Source organism: Nannospalax galili, unplaced genomic scaffold (genome assembly GCF_000622305.1).
Source record: "Nannospalax galili isolate Female #2095 unplaced genomic scaffold, S.galili_v1.0 scaffold125, whole genome shotgun sequence".
NCBI classification, from domain to species: Eukaryota; Metazoa; Chordata; class Mammalia; order Rodentia; family Spalacidae; genus Nannospalax; species Nannospalax galili.
The window spans coordinates 48,678-66,362 of NW_008354705.1; the positions used below are offsets into that span (position 1 = coordinate 48,678).

The 17,685-nt window shown below is 44.9% G+C and overlaps 2 protein-coding genes across 3 annotated transcripts; one reads left to right on the forward strand and one right to left on the reverse strand.

Moving 5' to 3' along the window:
- Positions 1 to 1,718: 1,718 nt before the first annotated feature.
- Positions 1,719 to 7,245, reverse strand: Alg2 (ALG2 alpha-1,3/1,6-mannosyltransferase). Of its 2 annotated transcripts, none has more exons than XM_008851891.3 (2): positions 7,050 to 7,245; positions 1,719 to 3,197 (listed from the first exon to the last, which is right to left on the reverse strand). In XM_008851891.3, exons 1-2 carry the CDS (start codon positions 7,185 to 7,187, stop codon positions 2,295 to 2,297), a joined length of 1,041 nt encoding a protein of 346 aa, XP_008850113.1. In that variant the 5' UTR covers positions 7,188 to 7,245; the 3' UTR covers positions 1,719 to 2,294. The 2 variants fall into 2 exon arrangements, with proteins under 2 accessions (XP_008850113.1, XP_008850112.1); XM_008851890.3 differs by having other exon boundaries at positions 6,840 to 7,242.
- Positions 7,246 to 7,501: 256 nt separating this feature from the next.
- Sec61b (SEC61 translocon beta subunit) lies at positions 7,502 to 15,549 on the forward strand. Its single transcript, XM_008851893.3, has 4 exons — positions 7,502 to 7,639; positions 7,789 to 7,886; positions 12,361 to 12,462; positions 15,292 to 15,549. The coding sequence occupies exons 1-4, from the start codon at positions 7,637 to 7,639 to the stop codon at positions 15,377 to 15,379; spliced, it is 291 nt and encodes a 96-aa protein (XP_008850115.1). The 5' UTR covers positions 7,502 to 7,636; the 3' UTR covers positions 15,380 to 15,549.
- The last annotated feature ends 2,136 nt before the right edge of the window (positions 15,550 to 17,685 follow it).

Here is a 17,685-nt window from a genome sequence, read left to right on the forward strand (position 1 = left end):
GAAAAGGGCGTATTCTCTAAGCAACAGTCTACTCCTTACTGCATACAAGTTTTGCAAGCTTTGGACACCCTTGTGGGCAAAGCTCCATCCTCAGCTGTGTTTGGCCAGGAGGAAGGAATCAACATTCCAGACCTGTGAAGCCTTGTTATCCACTGGGGCTCAGGACAATGGCAATAGGCAGTCCACTTTGTAATGATAAAAATGGTCAAATAAGGTTGGTGTGGTGGTGCACACCTTTAATCCCAGTGCTCAGGAGGCAGAGGCAGAAGCAGGCGGAGTTCTGTGAGATCAACGTCAGCTGGTCTACATAGTGAGTTCCAGGTCAGCTGTGGCTAGAGGGAGACCCTGTTTCAAAAACACCAAAAAAAAAAAAAAAAAGAAAAAAAAAAAAAGTCAAATAAGCAAAGGATTTAGTACTGGAGCAAGCAAACCACCACCATGGATCATATAACCAGTTCCACTAGGCCTAAACTAAATGGCCCCAGCCACCAGGTTTTTCTGAAAGTCTTTAATTCCTAGACATGTGTACCAAACCACAAAACAGGGAAGATATACTTCACTGGATAGAGTTTTTACATATCTAAAGAAAACAAAATTCCACAGAACCACATCCTCATTTTGCAAAGCTCCTTTTCGGTACAGTGCCACCTGGTTAAAATACTCCTTTGATACAGATTATAAACTGAAATTCTGTCCTCTAAGAGACACAAGAGATTCATCTGGCAGTGTGGCACAAACCCACATGTAACTAGTCGCTTTCAATCTTTCCAGCTAACATTTACAAACCATAGGCCAAGCATTATGTATACATCATTGAAACCTGCTACAACCAGTCTATGAGGGAAACACAACAGGATAATTACTGCACTTTAGAAATGAAGAGGTTGAAGTACAGACATTGTTCTTCTCAAGGTCAGGCAGGCTGTTAGGCTCTGTGCTTAGAGGTGGTATGAACACTTGACTACTGACTTCTGTTACATTCTTACAGGTAAATAATGAACATTACGACTGGACAATGTCATAGAGTATATGGAAGGAGAACTCATTTCCAGTTTGAGAGGTGAGTGGTGACCAGTCAAGCAAGTTTCACATAATGGGATTTAAGTCAGGCCTTGAAGGACAAAAACACTGGTGTACTAAACTTGGTAGGAGTTTAGTGAATACAATACAAATATCAATAGAGCTGGTGACTCCAGTGACATTAAGAAACAGGTCTGAAACAAGATATACAATATTAGTTTCTAAATGCCTCCCAAACGGCTGTGTCTTGAAGGCTTGGTCCCCAGCCTGTCTACTGGGAGCTGACAGAGCCTTTAGTATGTGGGATCTTGTGGAAAGAAATTAGGTCAAGGTGGGGTATATGGACATGCCCCTGAAAGGGACATTAGGATCTTAGCTTCTTCCTGTCTGCTTCCTGGCTGCCATGAAGTGAACAGGCGTCAACCACGTGCTCCTGCCATGACACACTGTCCTGCCACAGCCCAAAGCAGTAAGGTTAAGCAACCATGGGCAAAATCTCTGAAAACCTGAGCCCAAACAAACCCTTATTCCTTCCATATTACCTCAGGCATTTTGTCACAGTAACACAAGGCAACACAGTGCACATAACACATATGACAACATTCCCTGTTATGTCAGCTGTTTAGTTTACCCTAGTTTTCTGGGTTCAGTTACCTGTGATCCAAAATGGATCACAGAAGACAAGACCTAATGCTTTATTGACTCTTATGTCAAACATCTTTTATTGTTAAGGCTCAGTATGCATAAATACAACAAATTATCTTTGTAAAAACAATACTGAGCACTCTTGATATGGATATTCAAGCAAATTTTTAACAAAAAATTTCCAATATTCGACAGAGAACACTTTAAGTGGATTGAAGGTGGGAACCAGAGTAACTCTGTTCCCAGTATAACTGGAAGTCAAATCGTTCAACTTTGACAATGGTAAGACTTAAACTATTAAAGCCAATTAAGGCACAGTATGATCAATCATTTGTATATGGAGGAAAAATAATCCAGAAAAATACAATTAAAATAGTCTGTTGGTACATTTCTAACATTTTTATGTCAACACTGGTAAGATTTGGAATGATTACAGCACTAAAGATGTTTTTCAGTAAAGAAACAGGTAGGTGTGGTACACTGGTGCCTCACATTCAAAGCGTGTCACATTTTAAAAAGATCTCTCCTGCACTCAATTCTAGGCTTCTTTTTTTGGTTTCAAAGTGGGTCTACAATCCATAAAAACGATCATAGTGAATGCCACCTGTCTTATAAAGACTTTTAACTGATCACACCAGCAGCCTGGTGACGTACTGGTGGAGCTGCTCCGTAAATGCTTCCGAGGAGAACTTCTCCATCACTCTGGCTCGTCCAGCCAGGCCCATGGTAGCCTTTAAGGCTGGCTCATGGATGAACTTCTCTATTGCTTCTGAGAAGTGCACAGGGTCAGGCTCACACAGAAAGCCTGTGACGTTGTGGACAATGGACTCCAAAGGCCCACCTGAATTAACAGCAACGACCGGGCATTGCATGTACATGGCCTCCAGAGGGACGATGCCGAAGTGCTCATTGCTTGGAGTGTAGAGCACACACGTGCAGCCGTGGAGGAGTGAGATCTTCTGTCTGTCTGAGAAGGACCGCAGGAAGGTCACGCACTGCTCAAGGCCTGACTGCTGGACTACTTTCTTCAACTCCTCATAGTGTTCCACGTTCTCCAGGACTCTTTCATCGTAACCACCTGCCATGATCAGATGAACCCTATCCCAGTCCTGAGACGTCAATCTTCCACGCAGCTGGACTAGGGCTTCCAGTGCCAAAGCCAGATTTTTCTTCCTTTCGTACCTGTTGATGGAGAGGAATAGGAATTTCTTCCCCTTGGGGACTAGGTCATCGAGTTTTTCAGGAACAGTTGAGTCAAAGCTGGTGACATTCAGAGATGGGTAGAGAACATCAGGGTTTATATGAGACAGGGACTTGAAGGTTTCCTTAAAAATGGCAGCTGTGAACTGGCTGTTGACCAAGATGCAGTCTGCCATGCCTGTGGTGTACTCCTCGATCCAGTCAATCGGGGCCCTGTAAAGCCGCTTAAGAACAGAATCTCTCCTGGTAAGCAGCAGGTCCGGGAAGTGACAGTAGAACAAGATCTTCTTCCGCTGTCTGGCCAGCTTGAACACTGGGATACAGGCAGACACCTAGTCAAGCAAAATCAACAGCACGTAAGTGACTGGTCATCTCAACGGCCCCCCAACTAGAAGCATCTGTGGGCTCTTCTGCTTTGTGAGCCCCTCTAGGCCCCAGTACAAAGGCTGCGAGATGACTGCAGAATGCATATGAACCATTTAAAGCTTCCAGTCCAGTGGCTACCCCTTTAACAATGCTATCCAACAGAAATTAAATTTTCAAAATTAAAAACACACATGGTGGTGTGTGTCTGTGAGTGCAGTGTGCTATGGAGGCAGAGACAGGAGGATCCTTGGAACTCGCTGACCAGCTAGTCTAGCCTAATCATTGAGGCCTAGGTTCAGTGAGAGACCCTGTCTCCAAAAACAAGGTGGAAAGGGGTGGAGAAAGATGCCCGATGATGTTGACCTCTGGCCTCCACATGCACAAGGACACACACAAATACGCACACATACAAACCTTCAAAATTAGGTTTTTATTTTACACTTTAGTGAATCTCAGAGTGGCCTGGCCACACTCTAAACACTCAATAGCCATGTGTGGCTTGCAGTTAGTATACTGGACACGGTAGCTGTAGGATCTTCTTCTTCCCAAGGAACTATGAATGAGCTAGAGGAGTCTAGTGCAGATTCTAGAAACAAGCTTGGCAGGGTTTGAATATTAGCTCTGTGTGACTGTGATCAAGTAATCTCCTTTCTGGGCTTCATGTTACACTGCTGCCCAGGCCTTTTGAAGCCCATAAGCTGCAAGTGAATCCCAAATACTGAATACTGAGCTGCACTGCTGGACTTTGGTTTTGCTCGCGTGTGCCGGGTTACTTCCTTTTGAAATAAGAAAGTATGCAACCTTTCATTTTACAGGAGCACAGAGTTGAGGCTTTGGATTATTTTAAAGAGACATTGAATTGTTACGTGACAGAATTTTGAAGACAGTGGAACTTTTAAAGGTGTACTGTGTTTTAGTGATATTATGTTTTAATGATATTAATGTGAGATCTTGGGGACAAAGAAAAGCGAAGATTATGGTTTAAATTAAGCCTGTGTATGCCGTGGTTGACAAGGGGCAAAATGTCATGGTTGACTTTGGGTGTCAACCTGACATACCTGGGAAGAGGGAACCTAACTGGGGAATTCCTTCACTAGATTGGTTTGTGAAGGAAGATAGCTTGATCGCTCTTTTTTTTTGAGACACGGCCTTACTATGTAGCCCAGGCTGGCTTGAAACCTGTATCAATCCACCCATCTGTGCTTCTTGAGTGCTGGGATTAAAGGCATGTGCTACCATGCTTGGCTAAGTTTTTTTTTTTTTTTTTAGGGGGGGGGGTAGGCATTTTCTTGATTGTTAAGTGATGTGGAAGGGTTCAGCCCACTGTGGGTGGTGCCACTCCTGGGCTGGTGGTCCTGGATTGTATAATTAACAGCTAAGGGCAGGCCAGATAAGCCAGTGAGCAGCTGTTCCTCTGTGGTCTGTATGTCAGTTTCTGTTTCCAGGTTCCTGTTCTGGGTTCTTACCAGAACTTGGAAGTGTAAGATGCAATAAATCCTTTCTTTCCCAGGTGGCTTTTGGTCAGTGTTTTGTCACAAACTAGACACAAACTAGAACAACTGTATCACATAATGACAATTACAGTTTAAAGAATCCATATGACTTCTGTAATTATGACATGATTCATCACATGGTATACACTCAATAAATATTACCCCAAGTTACTGAGCATGAACTACAGACTGGCATTCTTGGTGACTGTCTTATTATTTACTCTTTACAAATCACTTAATCCTCAGCTCATTTAAGTAACACTCGAAGGTGAGCTTCAGAGACACACTGTAATTTATCCAAAGCTTCTTAAGGCAGTAGCTATGGAATTCGAATCCAGGTCTGGTCTCCTACTTCCAAGGCCACAATGTTTTCTCTGTCATATCTCAGCTGTCTGGTGATTACTGATTCACAGGGTTTTGGACAAGTCGACATTAACAGCAAGTATACAGCTTCCTCAGGCTGGTTCAGAGTAACTCAGGATCAGAACTAAACAAGCCCAACTACAAATGTGATGCTCTTTCTACCCATCAGTTTGATTAAAATTACAATGGCTGAAAATTTCCATTGTGGGTGAGAGCCTGAGGTAGCAGATGCTATCAGAGACTGGGAGAATAAGTGACACCTCTGGGAGGTGATTTGGAAACAGCTACAGACATTGAAAATGAGCTGCACTGCTGGGTACAGTGGTGCACACCTTTATCTCAGCACTGGGAAGCAGAGGCAGGTGGAGCTCTGTGAGTCTGAGGCCAGCCTGGTCTACATAGCAGTTCTAGGTCAGCTGGGGCTATAGGGACACCCTGTCTCAAAAAACAAAAACCAAAAACCAAAAACAAGCAGGGCATGGTTGCACATGTCTTTAATCCCAACATTTGGGAAGCAGAGGCAGAAACAGGCAGATCTCTGTGAGACTGAGGCCAGGCTGGTCTACACAGCGAGTTCCAGGCCAGCTGGGACTACAGGGAGACCTTGTCTCAAAAACAAAAACAAAAAACCACACCACACCAAACCAAAACGCAAAACAAGCAAACAAACCAAAGAAAATGAATTAACTCTTTGACCCATGGTTTGTTTCCCTTCTAGGAATTTACTCAAAGGTTATGTGTATAAGGATGTTCATTACGACACAGATCTATTCACAAAAAGACCTAGTCACTATGTTAGTGATAAGGGAAAAATGCAGGAAGAAAATCACAGTACATCAGAATATGAACTTATGCTCCTAATTTTATTTATCGATATAAAAATGTGAGTTGGGAGATGGCTTCAGTTGGTAAAGTGCTTGCTCTGCAGACTTGTTTGATGCCTAGTACCCACTTAAAAGCCAGGAGTGACAGTGCATGCCTGTAAGTCTAGCCAAAAATCTTCCAGCTCCAGATTCAGTGAGACCCTGTCTTAAAGGTGGAGAGTGATTGTGAAAGAAACCTAACACCGACTGCTGGTCTCTACATTCAAGTATACACACTTACATACATGGATACCCGCGGCTAGAAAACACCTAAGAAACAAGTCTAGTATGACTACAGGGCAGATCCAGATGAATGCTATTTACCAAGAACTTGGACTCCAACTGGCCTGGTGGCCTACGCCTCTAATCTCAGCATTTGGAAGGTAGGGGTCTTGAGTTGGAGGCTAGCCTGAAGCTACACAGCTAGCCAGAACAAAACAAATCAATTTTGGCAGTTTCCTCAAAGGCCAACAGGGACCACGTTAAAGTTTTAGTGGGGATGTGACAGGTTTAGCTTGACTTTAGTCCATGACACTGCTAAATACCGGAGTGGCGGGGTTAGGAAGACTGGAGACAGTGGGACGGATGGGACTTGGAAGTAGACAATAGCAGTAACAGAGAAGACCAAACGGAGTTAGAAGCAGAGTGATTAAAGGCGACTTTAATTCTACTGTTCCTCAGGGCGGCCCCCGGGGTCTATCTACTTCGGTCAGAGGACTATATCAACTATCTGAACAGTTATCTCAAGGGCTCTCGATGAAAGTTTCCTGAACAGGGTTCTGCGACGTGCAACTTTAAAGATAGATTCCACACTAAAGTTCGAGACAGACTCGCTCCCACAGGACTTCTCCAAGTCACTTGCAACCACGGACAGAGGTCCCCCCCTCACCTGATCGCACACTACCACGTCAAATTCCTCGTCGGCGAGGAACAGCACATAGAGCGCCAGAAAGATCATGCGCACGTAGGCGCAGACGGCGGCGCCCCGGCCGCCCCAGCCCAGGCTGCGCGGCAACCAATCCCCGGCGCAGCGCACTGGCAGCTCGCGACTCTCCGCGAAGCAGTGGCCCGGGTCGTAGTGCGCCGTCCATATCTTCACCTGACAGCCGCGCGCCTGCAGCGCCAACGCAGCATCCAGTACCAGCCGCTCCGCACCGCCCACGCCCAGGTCCGGGTGCAGGAACAGCACAGAAGGGCTGGGAACCGGGTCACCTGCCAGGCCCTGCCTCTCCGCCATGGCAGAGCGGCCGCACCTGCGCCCTTGGCTTGGGCTTCTGCAAGTCCCGCCCCAGCTCCAGCTGGCCAATGAACACCGACCCTGCCCCACTACGTATGCGTCAGTTTAGGCCACATCAGCGGCAAACTTATAGGCTCCAAATAACTGCCTGACTAAATTTCTCACTTGACCTTTCCCGAAGCCTTCCATTGCTAGAGACAAGGCCCCACGAAGGACTCTGTGAGCCAAACAGAAGAGGCCAAAGGTCTTTACTTTCCACTCAGCCGCTGGCGCAGCCGTCTTTGGTAGAATTCCTACAGGCATATGCTAGGACAGCCCAGGCGTCCTAGCTTCTGCGAGGACCCTGCCAGCCGGCCAGGGGCGGGACCTGAGCCGGTCTCTCCCCGGGTCTTTGCCGCGGTCGGCAACTTCGGGCTGTCCTGCTACCTTTTCTGGTCTCCGGCTTCAAGATGGTACGCGGACCCCACATCTCTGGGGGCTCTCTGGCTCCTGTCTTGCATCTCCCCTTCCTCTGGGGCATAGATTCTTTCCCGAGCCTCCGGGTCGGGTGCGGGGGTCGGGGAGGGCGCGCGATGCTCACGGTCTGCTTCTCCCTCTGCAGCCGGGTCCGACCCCCAGTGGCACCAACGTGGGCTCCTCAGGACGCTCTCCCAGCAAAGCGGTGGCCGCTCGGGCGGCGGGATCCACCGTCCGGCAGAGGTAAGGGTCTTGGCGGCCGGCGCCTTTGCGGAAGAGGTGGAGGGCTCTAGAATTCGTGCTCCGTGAAGACCCGCTTGAGTCCCAGCTGATGTGGCGGTGATATAGTTAAAGGCCTTTTGGAAGGGAGGCAACACTTCACCCTTTGCTCAGTAGTACGCACCACTTTAGTTAAAAGAGAAGTTGAATTAGAATAGGGTCAGCAACAACTTTGGGGATACTTATGTCGTTAGGCTGGTGCCTGTTGCTGAGTTTTGCCCTATACGCACTCAGTTTCACATAACTCGTCTGATTCAAGTCTGTCATCCTAATTTCCCATCCCCAGCCATATCTCCGTATATCTAAATGTCGCTGCTGTACACTTATTTACCCGAAACCAGGACATCCAACTCCGTTTTTTATTTTTATTGTATTTTCTCTAACCAGGCATTTGCCAGACTTTACAGGAAAGGTTTTTCCTCCTCCATTTCCGTTGACTAAGTTTAGCCCGCAGCCGCTCACCCATTTTTGCATTTGCTGCCTAACTCTTCGGTTCATTAACACTACAATCCATCCTCCCGCCCGCACTCTTCCACTTAGGCTCTCTGTTAGTTTCTTGTGGTTGAATGCTGAAGATAAGGGGGTGGGGTGGGGGTGAGGAGGGACACCAGGGTTCTTGGCAGTTTTCTGTCCTAGCTGGTTTCCCTCCTGTAATCCAGCAATTCTGAACTTGGTTTTCTGAACTCATTATCCTCTAGGCCACCAGCACCCTTCCCAACATCTATCTATTTAATTTTTTTTTTTTTTTTTAAAACAGTCTTATGTAGCTCAGGCTGGCCTTGAACTCAGACTCATCCTAAATTCCCTCTCCAAGTGCTGGGATTATAGGTGAGGTGCCATCGCGTCCAGCTCCCAGGTTCTGTTTCTATTCCAATACTAAGTTCAGGGATAATTTTTTCCTGATGCCTTCTCAATTCTGTAGGTAGTTGCTATATGTCCTTGCTTTCCCTTCCATATCATTTTGTTAATATCACAAGACCACTCTACCTTGATAGAGAATCTCCCAAGTCATCTCTTTCCCAGCTCCTGTCATAAATTATGGCACAGCAATCAGGGTATCTTTGAGAATGTGAAGGAGGTGGGGGTCTGGAGAGATGGCTCAGTGGTTAAGAGCACTGGCTGCACTTGCAGAGGACCCAGTACCCATGTGGTGGCTGGCCATCTCTTACTCCATGGAGTTCTAGGGGCTCTGACGCCCTTTTCTGGCCTCTGGATGCACACATGTGGCGCGCTTACACACATGCAGGCAAAACATTCATACACATAAAATAAAAATAACTTTTAAAAAAGAAGAATGTGAAGAGGAAGGGTTGGGGATTTAGTAGTTGTAGCTCAGTAGTAGAGAGTATACACAGGTCCTGGGCTTGATCCTGGTACCAAATAATAATAACAAAAAACAGGATTAAAAGATGGGGCTTTTTTATTGATTATAGGAGGGAATCAAAATATGCAGTTGTAAATCTTAACCAGATAAGGTTTGAACATACTTGAAGCAGATGTCAGCTCAGAGAAGGAAGTTGTGATAGAACTGTCAGAAATGGGGAGGCTGTCCTGAATGATTGTGAGTGTTCTGTTACTAAGACAGTTGAGGAAAGTCCATTGAGTTCCAGTTTAGGTTGTATGGCTTGGAGTAAGTACTATTTTGTTGTTACCTGTGGTTTCAGAGATTCTTGTGCTAGAATGAAAACATGTTGTGTAGACATGCATAGTGCATTGGGGAATTGTTCTGGTAGTGGTAGGGAAGTTTGGCTATCTGAAAATTTTTAAAGAAAACGAAGGTATCTATCACATTATCAAATATAAATATAAATAAATAAAAATAAAATAGCCATTTGCACAAATGAAGTAGATATGAGATGGCATCTTTTAGGGTTCAGTTTTATAGGGCCAAAGAAATTAGGTAGCCTATATATATAGAGAGCCTGTACAAGATTCTTTCCTAGAAGCTTGTTGCTGGTTAAGCAGTATATTATGAGAACATGGTATTTGCTCGTGGCTGTCTTAAGAGTATTTCCATTCTTTCCAAATCCAAAAAGAAGTTGAAGCTTGTGGTTAATAATGCTTTGTATTATGTAGCATGCTGATTTGCATTTCTCATGAGTAAAGTAACAGTAATAATGCCTCAAAGAAGAAATGTGTAGGATTTGAGGTTAACGTGGGGTTGGAGTCCTTGTTCTGCATAATGCAGTGTAAAAGGAATCGCTTCAAGGATGAAAAGGATCGGTAATGCATTGGAAACCATAAACGGAAGTGCTGCACAGTGTTCTAGCAGAATTATTGGGGATTAGGGATATTAAGAGGGTGGAATAATTAGGGATATTAAGATAGTAAATAATGACTGAATCTGTTATATGGCAAGCAGTGCTTTACCTTGGAGAAAGTATCTGTGAACAAAATAGGCAGGGCTTCCATGAACCTATTTTCCAGTGCAGAAAACCATAAATAAGCCAAATAAATAATACAATGTTAAGTGATGAAGGTTATGAAATCCATGATGCTGGGTGGGCAATGGAGGGTATTGGGGATAGGATGGGGATGGAGAGTTAGTTTGGGTAGGTGTTGAGGATGAGTGGCTTATGAATAGAGACATGTGAGACACATGGGACCAGATCATGGTCTGGGGAGGATGGCTGCCTAGGCAAAAGGGAGGGTAAGTGTAAGTCTGAGGTCAGTGAGCTGGTTTGCTCCAGCAACTGCCACAGCCACTGTGGTGGACCAAAGCGTGTATGTGGTATGTATGAATTCCATTTTGCTTAAGGTACAGGAAGAAGAAAAGCACAGACCCCAAATTTAAGAGATTAAAGTGGACTCTGTTAGGAACTTCTGTTTAGCTTTCCGATGAGGGAATGAAGGGTATTTTTAGTACATTTTGGTATTTTTAAGGGCCCTGATTTTCAGATCCTCTGCTCTGTCCCACTGCCAGCGGAAGTGAAAATCTTCCATGGTGATTACCGTGGAGGATCCCAAAATTCCAGCTTTGAAGACAGAACTGAATTTGGAGATTGTGGGGATAGTTGCAAGTGCACAGGTCCTAGTTGTGACTCAGACAGTGACTTTCTATGTGGACTGGTTTTATTTTTCAGCTCAGATTCTAGGGGCGTGGGCTCTGCAAACCCCTGTACAAAATTGTTTGCTATTTACAATCAATTTTCTCATAGAAACAGTCATACCTGGAATTGTAAGTTTCCAGGCTACTGTAACCTACAACTAATGTAACCTAAGTGAAATCTCTAGTACAGTAGACCCAGGTCCTTGGTACTGACACTTCCAGAATTCTTTGATGAGCACAACTAGAGTAAGACTGGAACCAAGGCTCCATTCTTCCACTCACAGTAGGGCAAGCTCCCTGGGCTATAGACAGGCATTCCAAGTATCATGTCAAGGCCATGATGGGTGTGATGAGCATTAGGACCAATCAAGATCATCAGTCTATACATACAGGAATGGGACTTTAAGGGAGGGGATATTGGGATTTGGTGGGACAGTCCCCCCCCCCCCCCCTCACCCAAGACTTGAGGTTGTGATAAATGGGCTGAAGAAGATGCCTTTTGGATTCTCCCCTTGCCGCTTTCTGCTCAGCCCCATGCTATGCCACTGTAGCACAGGGCTGAGATTTGCAGTGGGGCTGGCAGTGTCCCTGCACAGAAGGATAGTGCTAGGAAAGTGGGTTCTTCAGAGTTGGGACAATCCAACTCAGGGCTTGGCCTGTGTGTCAGCATCTTCAGCCTGCTGTTTGCCATGGCGACCTCTTACACGGCCCAGCACGTCAACCCTGGTCCCTTTGCAAGGAACAAGCTCTGGATGGATATTTTCTGCCTTTTCACATTCTGCCTTTCCAAGATCTATGGTCAGTGTGTCCAAATGGCTAAAGCGGATTGCAGAGTTCTCATTCATCACATGCATTGGGGACTTGACTAAAGCTTGATACCTTTTGTTTCATTTGCAATAAACACAGTAATTTTAAAACATCTTTTAAAGTAGTTATTTAAAATGAGATCATTTAGGTTAAGGGTGTTTATAGACAGGGGTTGTTACTTGGCTTCACAGAAGTTCCCATGAGGAGAAACTGAGATGCATAGTCCAGCGAGGAGGCTGGATGTTGTGGGCAACAGATGGGTGCTGGGACCAGAACTGGGTTCACGTGGCAGCTTGGCCACTTGCTAGCCTGTGTGATCTTTTATTTTAAACGCTTTTGATTAGCCAATGCTGAGTCAGTTATCCTCACTTATAAAATGGTGAACAGCAAATACTTGGCAGATACTGTACTCACTGGTATATGGACGCAGTCCACAGTAGATATGCTCAGCGGGGTGAAGGTAGGGTTTGAGTTCATACCGGCAAAGGAGTTTTCTCCTCACATATAATGGAAGCATGTCTTGAGACAGTATTTAAAGAATTTCTGAAAAAAGGCCAGTAGTAATATTTTTCTCTCTTTCAGGAAAAATGCCAGCTGTGGAACCAGGAGCGCAGGTCGCACTACCTCGGCAGGCACTGGGGGGATGTGGCGATTCTACACAGAAGATTCCCCAGGGCTCAAAGTGTAAGTTTGATACCCTTCTGGAAAATAAGAGCCTCATGTAACTGTGTCAGGGTAAATGATGGCACAGAGAGAACTGGAGGGAAGCTGCTTAATTAGATGACATCGCTCTACATCGCTCTTCATTTGGTGTTCTTGACCCACACTGAGAAATAGGAGGAGCTATTTGAATAGGAATTGGGTGATTTTTCACAGTTTTCCTAAAGGCATAAGCTGATACTATTACAGCCTAATGAAAGTTTTCCCATTATGCGGCGTTACCCAAAGTTCCTTGACTTCCTCACCTTTGGAGGGTGGCAAGTGGCCCCAGGAGGATAAATAGATCACTTTCTAAGCTTAGCCTTGGGAGGGCTCATTAACTGAAATGACTATCTTAAGAAACCCCTGTCCCCATGCCTCGTTCACCTCACTTGCCAGGGTTCCTGGTACTATGGGAGACCTCACATTGGAGCAGTTCCAGATCTATACCCTTTGTCCCCGTTTCCTGACGGAGCCCAGTGGACAGGGAATAATACCAGCAGCTCTCCTTTGTGCAGTACTCGCTCAGGTTCAGAGACAGTGACACACTCAAACACGGCCAAGACGGAGCCACATCTTTGACTGTTGAGGCCCACATTCTTTCCATACTCCCTGACTGATAGAGATAAAAACAAGGTTAGTTTAATTGATTTGAGTAGCAACTTGATATAGATTATGAATTTAATTTATGAAGACATCCCTAGAATTCTTGAGATTTGGTTTATTTATTGAGTTTTTTCCTAATAGTTTTTTGTTTGTGTTTTGATTTTTTTTTTACCCTTCTCTGAGACAAAGTCTCACTAGGTAGCCAGGCTTGTCCAGATTTTTCCATCATCCTGCTTCAGCTTCCTGAGTACTGGGATTGTAGATATGTGTCACTAGGCCTGGCTGATGCTTTTTCCTGGAATATTGGAGACTTGTGAGTGTGTATTTAGGAAGCCATTTTGGGGTTGGGGCTATGTGAACTGGTAGTATTCTGACAGACTTTCTTTTAATGTTCTTGTTAGAGGTGACTTTTCTGAGTATTTCAGGGAGGACCTTTGAATTCTGTTTCTCTTCTGAGTATCCAGGGGAGTCATTTAAACCCCTCTCAAGGAGGTGGGGAACCCCTGTGTGGCTTACACTTGCTCCAGCCTTCCTGTAGTTGCTGCCGAGGCTCACGGCCACCCAGGTCCTGTTAGAAGCTGTTCCTTGAGGTGTCATAAGCCAAGTCCCCATCATATCAGAGATCAGAGATAGGTGCTCTGATGAAAGGGTACTGTAGGAATTCCTGCCTACAAGTCTACAGTCAGGCAACATCTTTGAGCTATTTTGGGCTCATTCTGGGAGTTTAGTAATGTTTTCAGGTTGATAATAAGATTGATAGGCTGATAGCTCTCAGCATGGCCTGAGAATCTATTGTAAATCTGTTGTGTATGTCTGTAACCCTATAGAATAGGTACTGAATAACCACCCTTCACGGGTTGGGAGACGGGGATAGCGGGCCACAGGCAAGCCTGTGAGAGTCGTGCCTTGAGGTAGGGGAGGAGGTGCAAGTGCAGCAGCATGTTTTCTTCCTTAACTGCAAACTTTGGAAGAACAAAGCGCCGTAGCAGAGACCCTGAGTCCTCTTTGTTCAGTCTGTTAATTCCTGCTGCCTCACCCAGGGCCCGACACCGCCTCTGTGACTATAAAGATTCCTTTTCTGAAGTCTCTTTCTGCTCTCTGCTCCCCAGTTGTATCTGGGAGGAGAAGTGAGACCTCTTGAATTCTCCAGACAGACCTGGTGTGGGCAGGAGCCAGTGAGGCAGCACCTAGAGTAGGTTTTCACAGCTTGCTCACAGTCCTGGGGCTCTCCCTTTAAAAACCACACTTGCCAGCGCTCAATAGGAAAAGCATTTGATTTAGGGACAGGCAGGTGAGAAAAGTCTATTTCCTTCCTGCACTGAACCTAGGAATACAAGTCAGTACATTGCGTAGAATGTTTGCTCTTCATGACGATAACTCTGAGGAGGTAAAAATGAGCATCATGCGTAGAATCAGAGAACTTGAGTTCAAGCCTCTCCTGTCTGTCCTGGTGTGTTTTTAGGCAAGTGAGAATCCCTCTGAGGTTCACATTTCCTTAGGTTTAAAATGAGATTAATTCTTGTTTCACCCATGTCATGAATTTGTACAAGTCAAATGGGATCATAGATTTAAAAGCTCTTCGTAAGCTGTGCGAGATGGCACATGCCTTTAATACCAGTTTATGGAGGCAGAGGCAAGCAGATCTCTGTGAGTTTGAGGCCAGCCTGGTCTCCATAGCAAATTTAGGCTAGCTGTGGCTATTGGGGACACTGTCTCAAAAAGACCAAAAACAAACAAACAAAAAACAAAGCACTTTGTAAATTACATGTGATACTCCTCATCTGCAGTGTCTAATGGTTGTAATTAGACAGTGATGGTTCTCTCAGTACATCTTAATTTGAGAAGCTCGGTAAATGGATCATTTGCACCTGAACAGTTTGGGAAGATTTTGTTTTCATTGTGGAAAAATATTAAGTGCATTAAATTAGAATCCAAGAGCCTGATCTCTAGGCCATCAGATGGTTTTGTTTGTATGTAGTTTGCTGTGTTTCAGCAAAGGCGGAGACTACGACTCCTTTATTAGCACAGCCTGGGGACCATCACACTCTCACTTACCCACCATAGCTATTTGGGAAATGCTTCCAGGTGATGTAAACAGTGTTCCTGGATGAACTGGGAGTTCAGCCTCACCCCACCTTGCCCCTCAGCAGTCTTTAATATTAAGTATAATATTATTAAAGTAAGCATGCCTTGTCTTCCTATTTCTAGTGGCCCTGTTCCAGTGTTGGTTATGAGTCTTCTGTTCATCGCTTCTGTATTTATGCTGCACATTTGGGGCAAGTACACGCGTTCGTAGATTCGGCTGCATCCATCTGTCATCTGAAGAAGAAGGAAGAAACCCAACATTTCTTGGACCAAAAGTGTAGTGATTTTCTTTTCAAGTGTATTATTTTACAGGGAACTAAACAAGAATTGACTTTGAAGAGTTAGTTTTTTTCTATGTCTAATAAACTTTTGAATTGATTTGTGTTGAGTCTCTTGCTGACTGCTGTGCCCTCAGTCTCTGCCTCAGGTTAAAGTGACTGGTAGAAAATCTATGTGGAGGTCCTTCCCTGCTGGAATGGCAGTTCCTCATAAAACCATGCCATTGAAGTCCAAGATGCTGTCATTGGCTTTGGTGTGGTGTTCTCAAGGTATTTCTGTCCTGGTGATTGTCATTTTGGGTATTCTTTGGTTTTTAAGAAGTATTCCTGCGACTCCATCAGGCAGATCTGTGTGAAGGCAGCTGGTACCCAGGGGAAGAGTCAGAGAAATCAGAAATCCTGGATGACATGTTTGCTCATTCTGTTCTTTTGTTTTGTTTGACTTTTTTGAGACGGGGTCTTGCTGTGTAGCCCAGACTGGCTTAGAACTTGCCATCCTCCTGTCTCCACTCCCCCCCCCCCCCCCCCCCCCCAGTGCTAGGAGTACAGCGTGGCCCACCCAGGCTGACTCAATCTGTTCTTGTGTTTAAAATCTTAAGTTGTTACTTGTTTCTTCCTTCTCCAAGTGTACATCAGGGGGTTTTGTCCATTTATCTCATTTCTAAACCTGTTTTGAAAGAATTTTTGAGAAATTAGATTTATTGATAAAATTTTGGTTTTGTTTTGAAAATTAAAGATGTGTAATGAGAGTAAAATAGCATTTCCACACTGAGTTTATATACTTCTGTTCAAACTAAGTTTCGGAGTTTCACTTTGCCTATGCTGTCCCAGTGGTGTAAGTAGTCTGTGCTGTTAAGCAAGACTAGGAATCACTACCAGCTAGCGCACTCCAGGGTCAAGGGCTCCAGATTGGGGTTTCCTGAAAAAAAAGAGGAAGTAAGCCCAGGAAGCACCAGTGAGATCTCAGTGTTTAAGAGGTGTGTAAGCTAAAAATAAAAACATCATGGCTAACCAGATGACCCAGCCAGTAAAGGTACCTGCCTCCAAGCCTGATCTGAGGTCCATCCCCAAGACACACATGTTGAAAGGAGAGAACCCACTCCTACATGTTGTCCTCTGATGTCCACATGGGCATCATGGCAAATGTGTGCACGTACATAAATTAATAGATGTAAGTGGGCATGGTGCTGCATGCCTTTAATCCCAGGACTCAGGAGGCAGAGTCAGGGATCTCTGAGTTCAAGGCCAGCCTGGTCTGCATAGCTAGTTTCAGGCCAGCTGGGGCTACAGGGAGACCCTGTCTCACCAAGACAAATAAATAAATAGATGTAACTTAAAACAAGCAGATCATTAAATACATGACAGGGCTGGAGACAGTTCATTGGTTAAGTGCATTCTGCTTTTCCAGAGGAACTAAGTTTCCAGCACCCACACTAGGTGGCTCTGATGCTCTCTTCCGGCCTCCACAGGCTCTGCTGTCACATGCAGACACATGTACACATACTTTAAAAATATAAATAAAATCTTTGGGCCAGAGAGATAGCTCAGCAGTTAAGAGCACTCACTGCTCTTATAGATGACCAGAGTTTGGATCCCAGCGCCCACTTCACACAGAGGGGGTATCTGACCCCCTCTCCTGGCCTCTAGGCACCTGCGTGCACATGGTGCATATAAACTTACACAGGCACACACACATAAATTAAAAAAACCCAAATCTGGGGCTGGAGAGATGACTCAGTGGTTAAGAACACTGGTTGTTCTTGCAGAAGACCCAGGTTTGAATCCCAGCACCCACATGGCAGCTAACAACTGTCCATAACTCCAGTCTCAGGGGAACCAGCAGCCTCCTCTGACCTCTGCTGGCATTGCATGACACGGGTGCACTTACCTACATGCAGGCAATACATGCATACACATAAAATTTAAAAAAAAAACAACAACCCAAATCCTTATAAGAATATATTTTTATCATGCAGTAAGCCTGTTTTTTAAAAAAATTCTCTGGACAGTTAAAACAGTTTCATAAATTCTTTTCAAACACCATGGCTGTAAAGTACTTTCAGGCCCAAAGGGTCAAATTTCTAGTATAAAAGTATGCATCCCCCTTTTAATTATTTCATATTAATAGTGTACTGTACAAAATAATGGGTTCTATTGTATTTCCATACATATATGTAATGTATATGATCATCCACTTCCCTACCCTCTCATCCCCCCCTTTTCTGCCTGATCCCCTTCC